Source organism: Scyliorhinus canicula, chromosome 11 (genome assembly GCF_902713615.1).
Source record: "Scyliorhinus canicula chromosome 11, sScyCan1.1, whole genome shotgun sequence".
Classification (NCBI taxonomy): domain Eukaryota; kingdom Metazoa; phylum Chordata; class Chondrichthyes; order Carcharhiniformes; family Scyliorhinidae; genus Scyliorhinus; species Scyliorhinus canicula.
Window position 1 is genome coordinate 151,776,262 of NC_052156.1, and position 12,403 is coordinate 151,788,664.

Sequence of the window (12,403 nt, forward strand, 5' to 3'; positions counted from 1 at the left end):
AACTGGGCAGCTAATGGGTGCATAAACACCCATCTTTGTTTACGCCTTGCCTGCAGGTCGTTCTCTTCCCCCCCCACCCCCACCCCCCCCCTCCCCACCAAGCCACATATGCACACACCCACTCACCCCTCTAACTGTGTCAGTTAGCTCACAGTTTAGGGGGGAATGGGAGGATTGGGCCTGTGATTGAACTGGTGATTTTATTAAGGTACATCCCATTCACTGGACCATCCAATGGATGTGCAAGTGATGAATAATCTGATAATCTAATCTTTATTATTGTCACAAGTAGGCTTACATTAATACAGCCACACTCCGACTCCTGTTCAGGTACACTGAGGGAGAATTCAGAATGTCCAATTCACCTAACAAGGTGCGGTTTCGGGACTTGTGGGAGGAAACCAGAGCACCCGGAGGAAACCCACACAGACACGGGGAGAACGTGCACACTCCGCACAGACACCCAAGCCGGGAATTGAATCCAGTCCCTGGTGCTGTGAAGCAACAGGGCCAACCACTGTCGAGATACAAGTACAACTATGTTGCACTTTAAAAAAAATAAAAATTAGAGTACCCAATTATTATTTTTTTTTCAATTAAGGGGCAATTTAGCGTGGCCAATCTATCTGACCTGCTCATCTTTGGGTTGTGGGGTGAAACCCACACAAACACGGGGCGAATGTGCAAACTCCACACGGACAGTGACCCAGAGCCGGGATTCGAACCCGGGACCTCGGCGCCGTTGGCAGCAATGCTAACCACTGTGCCACATGCTGCCCAACTATGTTGCACTTCTAACATCTTCAGTGTCTCTAGGGTTTTCACAAATGGAGATAGGGAAACTAGAACAGACCCATGGCGGGAGCCATGAGCAGGGGTGCTTCAAGGTTAACAATGGCCACTGGTGAGACCACATCTCAAATACTGCGTGCAGTTTTGGCCTCTATTTCAGGAAGGAAGGGTGTAAATATGTCTGAGACAGTTCAGAGCAGGTTTAGTAAGTTGATACCTGGACTGAGCGAGTAATCTAATGAGGATAGGTTGGACAGACCGGGCTTGTTCCACTGGGGTTTAGAAGAGTGAGGGGTGATTTGAAGGGTCTTGACAAGGTCGACATGGATAGGATGTTTCTTCATGCCTGAGTCCAGAACCAGGGGACACTTTTGTGATTGGGGGTTTCCCTTGTGGGACAGAGATGAAGAGAATATTTCTGAGGGTTGTATGACTTTGGAGCTCTTTGCCTCAGAAGGCGGTGGAAGGACGGTCACGGCAGAGGTAGATAGATTCTTGTTAGGCTAGGGAATCAAAGGTTATTGGGAGTATATGGGAATGTGGAACTTGAAACACAAACATCAGAGGCTATGAGGAGAAAGCAGGATTAGGCTATTGAGTTGGATGAATGGTGGAGCAGACTCGAAGGACCAAAAGACCTCCTCCTGCTCCTATCTTCTATGTATCTATGTACTAGCTATGATCTTATTGAATGGCAGAGCAGGATTGAGGGGCTTTTCCTATTTCATATGTTCATATAGATTTTGAGAAGGTTTGAAAAGGAGGCAGGAGAAGTGAAGAAATTTGCAGATTTTGGTGAATTGGACTCGAAGGCATCTGGAGACTGCTGCCAATGCTCGGGTGAAAGAGAGAGTCAGAGGGGCAAATGGTGTGGTACTGACTGGAACTAGGAATTTGCAAAGATTAGGGTAATTCTATGGATGCTTTTCAAAATGAAACTCGCTGTCCTAGTACCTCAGTTGGTCCGAATGTTCTTGCTTTTCTGCTGTACATTCTATGTAAGATCTAGTTTTTAAAGAAAGAATGTGGCATTTTTATAGTACCTTTTGCAACCTAGACACCTAAACAAGCTTTAGAGCCAATGAATTAACTTTGAAGTGTAGTCAATGTTGCAACATCGGGAGATGCAGCAGCTAATTTATACACCGCAAGCTCCCACATACAGTTCTGAAATATATGTCTTTGTGATGTTGCTTGAGGGACCCCAGGAAACTTCTCCTGCTTCTCTTTGAAGTGGTGCCATAGGATATCTTTTACATCTGTCCAAGAAGGCAGAGGATTTCAATTTAACGATTGATTTAAGAAGTGACACTTCCTACAGTGTAGCACTCCCTCAGTACTGATACTGGAGTGCTGGCTGGGATTTGGTGTTCAGGTCTTTGGAGGGCACAAGCTGCTGCCTCAGGTGGAAACACTACTTCTGACCTCCGGCTACATGCAGTGTTGCAAATCCATTGTTAGACTCAGTAAGTATTTCGATGTACCCCTGACTCAAAGTGCATTAACAAAGTCACCAGTTCAATCCCGGTTGTGTCCACAAAGTTTTTCTGCTTCTCAAAACGGATGGTATCCCAAACTGTAAAGTCATGGTTCCATATTAGGTTAGTCTGGGGACATAGTCCCATCCATTATATTTTTACCTAAGGTAATTAACCTTTTAAAGGTCTCAGCCATTAACTGGGAGATTTCTGGAACCTTGACCACATTGCTGTGGAAAAGGTCAGGTGACTTCTGGAAACCCGTTTTAAGGTTTTGTGAGCGGGATTCTCCCTTCTGGGGACTAAGTCCCCACGCCCGTCGGGAAACGGGCGGGAATCACTCTGGACTTTTTCCTAGAAAGTCCGGGGTGATTCTCCGTCTTCAAGGGGGCTAGCAGGGCCCCAGCATGCGTCCCGCAGCTCCGGCTGCCGGCGGGGCCCTGCATTTGCAGCCGCGCATGCGCACGGGGGCCGGCTGCAGGTCCGCGCATGCGCGCGGCAGCTGTCTTCGCGCCGGCCCTCGTGCAACATGGCAGAGCCCGACAGGGGCCCGGCACAGAGGAACATAGCCCCCCCCACCACCACCAGGATGGCCCCCGCAGCCAGAAGGCCGAGGTCCCACCGGGTGGGACCCCATGTGAACCATGTCAGCGGAACACGGCGGGCACTTGGCCTGTCGAGCGCAGAGAATCGCCACGGGGGCCGCTTTCAATGGCCCCCGATCGGCGCTGCATCGATTGTGCGCACGACTGGTGCCGATTCTCCGGTTGCCGGAGAATCGCATGCTGGCGTGGGAGCCTATTTTGGATAATTCTCCACCCCCGCATCGAGCACGATTTTGGCGCAGAGGGTCAGAGAATCCTGCCCTTTGTGTCCACTTGTAAAGAAAATTAGCTTTGTACAAAATCTATAATATCACAAATACACCTTGTGACAATTGTATCAACACATTCTGTGCTCCTGTCTGGTTTTCTCTGCTGTATAGGGATAATGGTGCAGCCCTCTTGACACATACTCTGGTTTTTGTTTCAGATTATAATGCACATGTTCTGCACTTACCTTGACTCCAGGCTGCCTCCACACCCGAAGTATCCTGATGGAAAAACATTCACCTCCCAACATTTCATTCAAACTCCGGATAAGCCAGGTATTGGTCTGTAGCTGGTACTTGTGCACCAGCAACACTGCAGGTTGTGCTTTTGGCTAATAATGGTGATATTTGTAGCTGTCCCGTTGCAGGGAATTAGAAACAGGCCGTTCGATAATAGCGAATTTGTGTAATGTGCAGTTATTGTAATTGTTGCTCTGTAGGCAAACACAGCAGCAATTTTACACAGCACAATCCTGCAGGTGGCATTGGGTTGAATGGTGAGTCCGTTTGTATTTTTGAGGGAGGAATTTGGACCAGGTCATCAGGAAAATGTTGTTGTTTTGATTTAGCGCAAAAGGAGCTGTAACATCTACCTGAATGTGTAGAAAAGACTTTGATTAAAAGTCAGATGAGGGGCAGCACGGTGGCCTAGTGGTTAGCACAACCGCCTCACGCGCTGAGGTCCCAGGTTCGATCCCGGCTCTGGGTCACCGTCCGTGTGGAGTTTGCACATTCTCCCCGTGTCTGCGTGGGTTTCGCCCCCACAACCCAAAGATGTGCAGAGTAGGTGGATTGGCCATGCTAAATTGCCCCCTTAATTGGAAAAAAAAAAAAATAATTGGGTAATCTAAATTTATTTTTAAAAAGTCAGATGTGAAAGACGGGTATCCTCCGTCCGAAAGCGCAGTATTGCAGTGAGGGTCAGCCTGGATTAAATTATGTACTTGTTCGATACAATGGGCTTTAGATTCTGAGGTGCATTTGAGTTCATCTTGTAGTTATTAGTGACTGGGAGGCTGGTTTAGTTTAGTTGGCTGGAAAGCTAGTTTGTGATACAGAACAAGGCCAACAATGTGGGTTCAATTCCCTTACCGGTTGAGCCTTCTCAACCGTGCCCCTCACCTGAGGTGTGGTGATCCTCCGGTTAAATCACCACCAGTCAACTCTCCCCTCAAAGGGGAAATCAGCCTGTGATCACCTGGCAACTTTGTCAGTTATTAGTGATACGTTCCTCACTGTACCTTAGCTTGTGTTGTTAAAAGACATAACTAGTTATTCAGCTGTGGCTAATTTTTCTCTGATTCCTAATTCTGTTTGCAGACACTACGAATGAGCATTTGTTCTGTATACACCAAAGCAACATCAACCCCCCACATTACCAGCTCATCTACCACGGGCAGCTCTATAATTTGCCAAAGGTACCCAAAAGCAGAGTCTCCTTCTGATTTTTTAAAAGAATTATTTCCATCCTTCTCTTGAATCTTGCCTAGGTGATGCAGTGAAAGAAACAAGGACTTGCATTTATATGGTGACTTTTCCATCCGCTTTGTCAACAAGCACTTCAAAACCAATGAATGGCTTTTTATTTTAGCGAAATGTGGCTGTCGGTATATGCACAGTGGAATTCCACATGTAGCAATCTAGTAAATGCCTGGTTAATGTCGACATGGACACCCAGCGAACAAGAGGTGCTGCTCTTGGTGCCACACAGTCAGACTGGGCCTCTTGTTAACTGAGCCCTCTCAATATTACACACCAGTATCGGCCTGGATTACGTACTCCAGTGTGTTGTATGGGATTGGAACCCACGACCTTCGTAACTTGGGCGACGTGCTCCTCTTGAGCCTCAAACCTTCACAGTGGAACCTCAATTTGTTCCTGGTTATTGGCGAATGAAACTGCTGTTATCAAAGATTAGACAGAAAGACTTGTGTCCTCTGGACATCCCAAAGCACTTCACAGCCACTGAAGTAATTTTTGAAATGTTGCAACTTCTGTGAAGTAAGAAATTTTGCATTCCACAAACAGCATTCTGATAATGTCGGTTGTCGGGTAAATATTGGCCAGGGCCTCTTGGAAATAGTATCCACCCGAGGGGACAGTCCAGATCTAAATTTAATGGGGCGGCACGCGGCACAGTGGTTAGCGCTGATGACCCGGGTTCGAATCCCGGCACTGGATCACTGTCTGTGTGGAGTTTGCACATTTCCCCCTGTATCTGCCTGGGTTTCACCCCCACAACCCAAAGATGTGCAGGGTAGCTGGATTGGCCACACTAAATTGCCCCTTAATTGGAACAAAAAATAATTGGGTACTCTAAATTTATTTTTTTAAAAGATCTAAATTTAATGTGTCACCTAAAAACTGGAATTTGATTTTATATTCCAAGTTGAAACAATCTTCTTTCATTCTGCAGGACAGGAGCAACATGTTCCACAACATCCTGATGTTTTTGTACATAATTAAAACAAAAGAGTCCGGAATGCTGGGGTATGTGGTTATTTTCAGACTTCTCTAACTCACTCTCTCTCTAATGTTTGATTTCCCCTGTAATCGTTGTCAGATAATTTAGAGTTTTTAGGGTCTAATTTATTATTCTTCTTATCACATAGGAAAAGCTGACCACGCAATCTTATCAAAAAATAAAAATCTCCGTTCCATACTTCCTGATTTGCCCAACTAAAACTCATCACCTCCCACTGAAAGGGGGAAGTGAAGAGATGTGTTGCTGACTTCCTCAGCCGCTGTCCTCTTTCCTAGGACTGAAGACCAGCTCCCAGTAATTCAGTGAACAATGCCAGGGGAGACGGACACAACGATGACACTGGAATCAGTGCAATTCCACACTGGGAAGTTCCCAATTCATGTTCCCCGTCTCCGATACATCAGTGCATTTCCAAAAAGTTCAATGCTTCTTAATTCTGAATCCACTGAAAGCTTTCTTGAACCCCATGAAGACATTAGCGTTTCTCAGCCTGTTCAGGGTTCAGAATGATACTGTAACTAGAGGGATTAAATCATGAGGGCACATTGCACAAACCTGACTTGTGTTCCTTTGAGTTTAGACGGTTCGGCTGATCTAGTCGAGGTGTTTAAAACAATAAAAGGATCACGTGCGGTAGGTTCGAAGAAGTTATTCCTTTAAATGTGAGAATCCTGAACAAGGGACATAATCTTTAAATTAAAACTAAGCCAGTTAGGAGGGAAATCGGGAAGTCATACCTCACTGAGAGGAAAGCGAAAACCTCCCCATAAGGATGTTAATGTTGTGGGCAATTGGAGTTTCCAAGACTGAAATCAGCAGGTTTTCAAGTATATCACTGGTTATGAATCAATGGTGGGTAATTGGAGATTAGGTACACGTCAACTGTAATCGAACTGAGTGGAGGAACAGACTTGAGGGGCTGAATTGCTTCCTTCTGTTCCCATGTTCCTCAGATATTGCTGTGGGTTATGGCACCACTCCTGGGCACTGCAGTCGAATGGTTGTTCTTCGTGAGAGTTGAGCAGTGCTTATTGATGGTATATTCAGATGGAAGGAGGCATCACAGCTAAACTACCCTGACACTAATACACATGGACCTGCCAGATTGGGGGGATGGAAAGGTGAGCGGTGCAGTCGGGATTGTTTCCCCTCTCCAGCCACGCTTGTTTCCAGCGCTCTATAGAACCACCCAGCTAAGATCAACCACTCAACACAGATCGGAGATGAAGCCTGGCATTTACTTGGTCTGTGTGGGCCTCTGGTTAAAATGTTCTTCCCAATGTTATACAATGAGCCACCAGATGGAGCTCTCATGGCTGTCGAAGTTGTTTGGAATTGGTCTTTCTATTAGTACTTTATTCAATGGAGGAAGAAATAAGGTATTCTGGTTAAATTAATACTTAAGTTTGCTCCTTTGCATAACTTGACAACTGGGAAGAACTGTACTAAAGAAAGAGAGGTATTCCATTGTGTTCTTCAAGTCTTTTACAAAATGCTTCACAGGCAATTAAGTGCTTTGCAGACGCAATTGTCAATTTATGCACAGCAAGCTCCCACCAACAGCAAATGCATTGGAGTGTCAGCCTAACTAAAGTAATATGTGATGTAGATTCCTTCAGCCTAAAATATAGATGATCCCACTAGGGGGTTGGGTGTCAGTGAATGATCCTTGGGAGTCCCTGACATCCGCTTAATCTATTGATTTATTGATGTTTCTTTTGGTTTAAACCAATGAATCACATTTTCTGCAATAGTTTCTGACAGCCCTACACAAGGTGGGGCAAGATGCCCTCATACTTCAAGGGTGTCTGGAAATCTGACTTTATTTGGAAGAGGTGCCCAGGAATGTGTTAATATTAGTATAGAGCTCCCCATTCAGTAAAATTTGAAAGCTTGGTGTCCTAAAATGTCTTCCAGCATCATTGGAAATGGGTTTCGGGAACCTCTGTGCTGCAATACCATCCTGTACCTAAAGGCCCCCCCCCCCTCCCCCAAAGCCCAAAATTGTAAATGGTTAGAAATGTCCTTTTTTGAAAGAATAGTAGAATGCAATCTGCGTGAAGAGTGTATAGTTATTCTTTATTTATTTCCTTTTGCAGGAGGGTGAATCTGGGCTTGTCTGGAGTGAATGTTCTGTGGATTTTTGGAGAATAAGGAACTGTTACCAGGAGACGTAACTCTACAATATTTGTATTCGATTTGTGCAGAAACTGAACAGATTCACCATTTTGCCACACCCCATGAACGTTTCTGATTCCGCCAGCTGACTCCAGTGCGGGACTCGAACAGAAACTCTGAAGACAACTGTGTGATTTTCCTCTGTGCTCACTGTGTATCCACTGTGTATCTGGCTGCAGTGTAGCCGCTTCAGTACCGAGAGAGACCTGGTTTATCTTTATTGAAGCAAAGGCCTTTTCTCTGCCACCAACCTTCGAAGAAAAGGACTTACTTTATACTCAACAACGGAAGTGTGTACACCTTTTATGATCTTCGTTGTGTTGGTGCAAAATGTGGCTGTAATTGCTGTGAAGGAACAACATTAATTCCTGACAGCACTGTGGTATTTTTGCTTGGAGAGTGTCCCGGGGTGCGAGCGGGCGAGAAACGGAATTTGTGCTTCCTTTGCTGCTGCTGCTCTGAGGACAGACATTCCATTGATGCCCTAAGCTTCTGGAATAGAGACATGCACAGCCATGCTCCTTTGGTCGTCTCTTTAATTCTACCCCCTTTTAAAATTGGCGGTGTCAACGAGCCTTTTATTTGGATTTGTTTTAGATACTCTGAGCAGCCTATTTGTAAAGTACCGCAGGAATAATTTGGGCTGTTTGGGACACAACTGTCTCCATTAAGAATTGCCCAAGAGTGAAAATGGGTGAAAATGAAAAGCTGATTGGTTTCACTCTGGTAGGCAAGAAGGTGGTTGGTGGCAAATAATTAATTCTCAGATCAGAATCGAAACAATCAGTTGCTGTAAATTGGAGATTTGTACATATTTTAACTTTACCTTAATACGCCAAGGCACGAACAACCAGGGTAGTTTGGAGATACAGTTCAAGGGATGCATTAAAGCGAACTGCTCTACTTAAAGAAAGCACCTTGTACCCACTCATCCTGTTCCACTTCCCTGAATACCAGAAGCCTTCCGGTTCCTCACCTCTGACCATTCTTCAGGTGTTGGTGGAATATTTGACTGCAGGGAGTAGTGCAGCAGAGGCTGAACCTGGCCCACTTTCCAGAAAGGCTAACTACATGTGAATCGATAGATGGACCCATGGCCTTACTTTAGATGTCCTCTGTGGGCTGAGCACCAGCCTTTCCAAGAGTTTATTTTGGGTTCCCTCAGTAGCTCAGCTTGTCGGCTGCCTGAGCTGCACAGACCAGGAAGTTCCTTCTCCAACCCCATACCCTACCTCCATTCAGTTCACCAGCCTCGACTGATTTTTCACTGGTTACAGCCTGGGACCCATTAGTGGGGGTGAGTGAAAATGAACGGGTTTGGGTCCTGCTGTAACTTTCTCTGCTCATTACCCACCCTCGTGTGCTCAGTCCCCTGGCGAACAACTCCAGAGCCACTTGAGAATAGTACTGGAGGGTGACTGACGTCTGTGGAACGTACATCAGCAGGAGTCAGTGCCGTTGGGCATATTGAATGGCGTTTGATAATCTTGTCCAGAAAGCCATGAAATGGGTCGGTGTGGAATATGGAAAAAGATCTCTCTGGTGTGATAGAGGGCACTCTTTGAGATTAGGACTGAGGAATGTAGTAAACAGTGATCCAGGCGATTCTGAGGGGGCACTTTCGATATTACGAAAATATTTTATTAGATACCAATAAGCATTTGTCTTGAAGAGATCTCTGCCTCTGTTTTAATGAAGTGAGCTGCCAGTAGTTACAGTTTATTGAGGTCTAGGATGTGTTATGATGTTTGGAACCTGCAATCGGGGAACTATCATGACCTCTCCCTACTTCTGTAACTATCCAACAGATTTGTAAATTTGTAGATGTTTACAACACCCTTGGTTTATGTGTCCTTGTTTTTACTCGAAGGTTTCCCATCAGTTTCCAGCATTTGATTTAAGCCAGCCCTAAACTGCACACAGCAAAGGGATATGTCTACATGTGTCAGATGTAACAAGGAAGGGCAACACGGTGGTGCAGTGGTTAGCACTGCTGCCTCGCGGTGCCGAGGTCCCAGGTTCGATCCCGGCTCTGGGTCACTGTCTGTGTGGAGTTTGCACATTCTCCCCGTGTTTGTGTGGATTTCACCCCCACAACCCAAAGATGTGCCTGGTGGGTGAATTGGCTACGCTAAATTGCCCCTTAATTTGAATAAAATGAATTGGGTATTCTAAAAAAAATTTTTAATGAATGTTGGAGGGTTGATTATGTGGATCATATGAAAATTGGTGGGGCGGTAAATAGCGAGAAGATTACAGACTGGCTGGTCAAATGGGCTGATCAGTGTCAAATGGAATTCAATCTGGATAAGTGTGAGACTATGTACTTGGGCAGACAAACAAGGCAAGTGAATACATGATAAAAGGACCTTGGTGTGCATGTGCACCGGTCCATCCGCTGACTCCGTCTACACCTCCTGCCACCTTGGGAAAGAAGGCAGCATAATCAAAGACCCCTCCCACCCGGGTTATTGTCTCTTCCATTGGGCAGGAGATACAAAAGTCTGAGAAAACTCACTAACAGGTTCATTGACTGCTTCTTCCCCGCAGTACCAGACTCCTGGATGATCCTCTTATGGACAGAACTGATCTCTTTACACATCTTCTCTACTGAGTAGTACTGCATTCCGTATGCAAATGAATGGAACGATCTGGCTGGACTGTACACAGAACAATACTTTTCACTGCACCTTGGTACACGTGACAATAAATCAAATCCAAATCCCTTAAGGTAGCAGAGTAGGTGGATACAGTGGTTATGACAGCATATGGTATACTTGCCTTCATTAGCCAAGGCAAAGAGTTTAAGAGCAGGGAGGTTATGCTGGAACTTTATAAATCATTGGTTAGGCCACAGCTAGAGTATTGAGTGGTTCTGGAATTCACATTATAGAAGGGATATGTTAGCACTGGAAAGGGTGCGGAGATTTACCAGGATGTTGCGTGGGCTGGAGAGTTTCAGTCGTAAAGAGAGATTTGATATACTTGATACTTGCGTTGTTTTTCTTGGAGCAGAGGAGACTGAGGGAGGACACAATTGAGATATATAAAATTATGAGGGGCATAGATAAACAGGAAGAAACTTTTCCCCTTGGTGGAGGGATCAATGACTAAGGGGCATAGATTTTCGGTAAGAGGCCAGGAGGTTTAGAGGTGATGTGAGGAAAAGCCTTTTCATCCAGAGGGTGGTAGGAGTTTGGAGCTCATTGCCTGAGAGTGGTGAAGACAAAGACCCTCATAATATTTAGATGTGCACTTGCAATCCAAAGGCATACAAGGTTATGGGCCAAATTATTGAAAATGGGATTAGAATAGTTAGGTGGTTGTTTTTGACCGATGTGCCATAGGGCCAGTTCTGTACAGTAGACTCTATATAAACACGTCTTTGTACATTAATCCCTTACCCTAGTTTTCTCACTTTTTAGAGAGAGAGAAGGAGAGAGAGAGAGAGAGAAAAGGAGAGAGAGAGGTGGAGAAGGAAAGAGAGAGAGGAGAGAAAGAGAGAGAGAAGGAAAGAGAGAGAGAGAGAGAGAAGGAGAGAGAGAGAGAAGGAAAGAGAGAGAGAGAGAGAAGGAGAGAGAGAGAGAAGGAAGGAGAGAGAGAGAGAAGGAAGGAGAGAGAAGGAAGGAAGGAGAGAGAAGGAAGGAGAGAGAGAGAGAAGGAAGGAGAGAGAGAGAGAGAGAAGGAAGGAGAGAGAGAGAGAAGGAAGGAGAGAGAGAGAAGGAGAGAGAGAAGGAAAGAGAGAGAGAAGGAAAGAGAGAGAGAAGGAAAGAGAGAGAGAGAGAGAAGGAAAGAGAGAGAGAGAGAGAAGGAAAGAGAGAGAGAGAGAGAAGGAAAGAGAGAGAGAGAGAGAGAAGGGAAGAGAGAGAGAGAGAGAAGGAAAGAGAGAGAGAAGGAAAGAGAGAGAGAAGGAAAGAGAGAGAGAGAAGGAAAGAGAGAGAGAGAGAGAAGGAAAGAGAGAGAGAGAGAGAAGGAAAGAGAGAGAGAGAGAGAAGGAAAGAGAGAGAGAGAGAGAAGGAAAGAGAGAGAGAGAGCGAGAGAAGGAGAGAGAGAGAGCGAGAGAAGGAGAGAGAGAGCGAGAGAAGGAGAGAGAGCGAGAGAAGGAGAGAGAGAGCGAGAGAAGGAAAGAGAGAGAGAGAGAGAAGGAAGAGAGAGAGAGAGAAGGAAAGAGAGAGAGAGAGAAGGAAAAGAGAGAGAGAGAGAGAAGGAAGAGAGAGAAGGAGAGAGAGAGAGAGAGAAGGAGAGAGAGAGAGAGAGAAGGAAAGAGAGAGAGAGAGAGAGAAGGAAAGAGAGAGAGAGAGAAGGAAAGAGAGAGAGAGAGAGAAGGAAAGAGAGAGAGAGAGAGAGAAGGAAAGAGAGAGAGAGAGAGAAGGAAAGAGAGAGAGAGAGAGAAGGAAAGAGAGAGAGAGAGAGAAGGAAAGAGAGAGAGAGAGAGAAGGAAAGAGAGAGAGAGAGAGAAGGAAAGAGAGGAGAGAGAGAGAAGGAAAGAGAGAGAGAGAGAGAGAAGGAGAGAGAGAGAGAGAAGGAAAGAGAGAGAAGGAGAGAGAGAAGGAGAGAGAGAGAGAAGGAGAGAGAGAAGGAAAGAGAGAGAGAGAGAGA

General features: G+C 45.6%; 1 protein-coding gene across 3 annotated transcripts in view; it reads left to right on the plus strand.

The window, feature by feature from the left end:
* The window catches only part of tmem209 (transmembrane protein 209), a 33,889-nt gene extending 24,249 nt beyond the window's left edge, over nucleotides 1–9,640 (plus strand). For 2 of the 3 annotated variants that reach the window (XR_005462336.1, XR_005462337.1), the window contains exons 12-16: nucleotides 3,303–3,417; nucleotides 4,462–4,559; nucleotides 5,558–5,631; nucleotides 6,580–6,747; nucleotides 7,726–9,640. Coding sequence is in view for 1 of the 3 variants with exons in the window: in XM_038811771.1 (XP_038667699.1) it covers nucleotides 3,303–3,417; nucleotides 4,462–4,559; nucleotides 5,558–5,631; nucleotides 7,726–7,780 (342 nt within the window). In the remaining 2 variants the exon portion in view is untranslated. The remainder of the gene's footprint in view (nucleotides 1–3,302; nucleotides 3,418–4,461; nucleotides 4,560–5,557; nucleotides 5,632–6,579; nucleotides 6,748–7,725) is intronic. The other variant, XM_038811771.1, reaches the window with a different exon arrangement.
* Nucleotides 9,641–12,403: the final 2,763 nt, after the last annotated feature.